Source organism: Penaeus monodon, chromosome 30 (genome assembly GCF_015228065.2).
Source record: "Penaeus monodon isolate SGIC_2016 chromosome 30, NSTDA_Pmon_1, whole genome shotgun sequence".
Lineage (NCBI taxonomy): Eukaryota > Metazoa > Arthropoda > Malacostraca > Decapoda > Penaeidae > Penaeus > Penaeus monodon.
This window is the reverse complement of record NC_051415.1, coordinates 6,113,502-6,114,112: the sequence shown is the minus strand read 5'-3', so window position 1 is coordinate 6,114,112 and position 611 is coordinate 6,113,502. Positions and strand designations below refer to the sequence as shown.

At 52.7% G+C, this 611-nt stretch overlaps 1 protein-coding gene across 1 annotated transcript in view; it reads left to right on the top strand.

The window, feature by feature from the left end:
* LOC119592333 (CD109 antigen-like) overlaps positions 1-611 on the top strand; it is a 56,360-nt gene that overhangs the window by 30,137 nt on the left and 25,612 nt on the right. The window contains exon 7 of the mRNA XM_037941160.1: positions 307-591. Coding sequence (XP_037797088.1) covers positions 307-591 — 285 coding nt within the window. The remainder of the gene's footprint in view (positions 1-306; positions 592-611) is intronic.

Sequence of the window (611 nt, the reverse complement as noted above, 5' to 3'; positions counted from 1 at the left end):
GATTGCTAACACCTACTTTCACCTTTTTCAACTTTCTTCCACCCTAATCTACTTCTTTTCCCACCCTATCTCCCCCTTTTTTACCCTTTTCTAAATTCTCTTTACCTCCTTTATTTCTTCTCCCCATTATCACCTTTATCCCCCTTAACTTTTCTCTTTATCACTCTTATCTGCTTCCTTTATCACCCTTATCTCTTCACTTTATCACTATTATCACCCCCCTTATCTCCCCATTTATCACTCTTCTCCCTCTTATCTTCCCCCGCCGTTTATCATTCTCTTCTCCCCCTCCCCCCCTTCATCCAGGCGTCCCTGAAGACCTTCCCCCTTCCCCTGACGCCGGAGTTGGCAGGCCTCGCGACGGTGGCGGTCTACGCAGCGGGCAGGGACGGTGACCTTGTAGCAGACGCCCTGACCTTCCCGGTGGACGCCCTCACGAGGAAGGGCCTCGACGTGTCCATGGAGCAGCAGGCGGAGACGCAGGCGATGAAGATCACAGTGAAGGCACTGCCTGGCAGTCGGGTGGCACTGGCTGGCTCTCACTGGGCTTCGTACAGCATGCAGGCCGGGAATGACTTGACGCACGCTATGGTAAGTGGGGTATGTTTTTT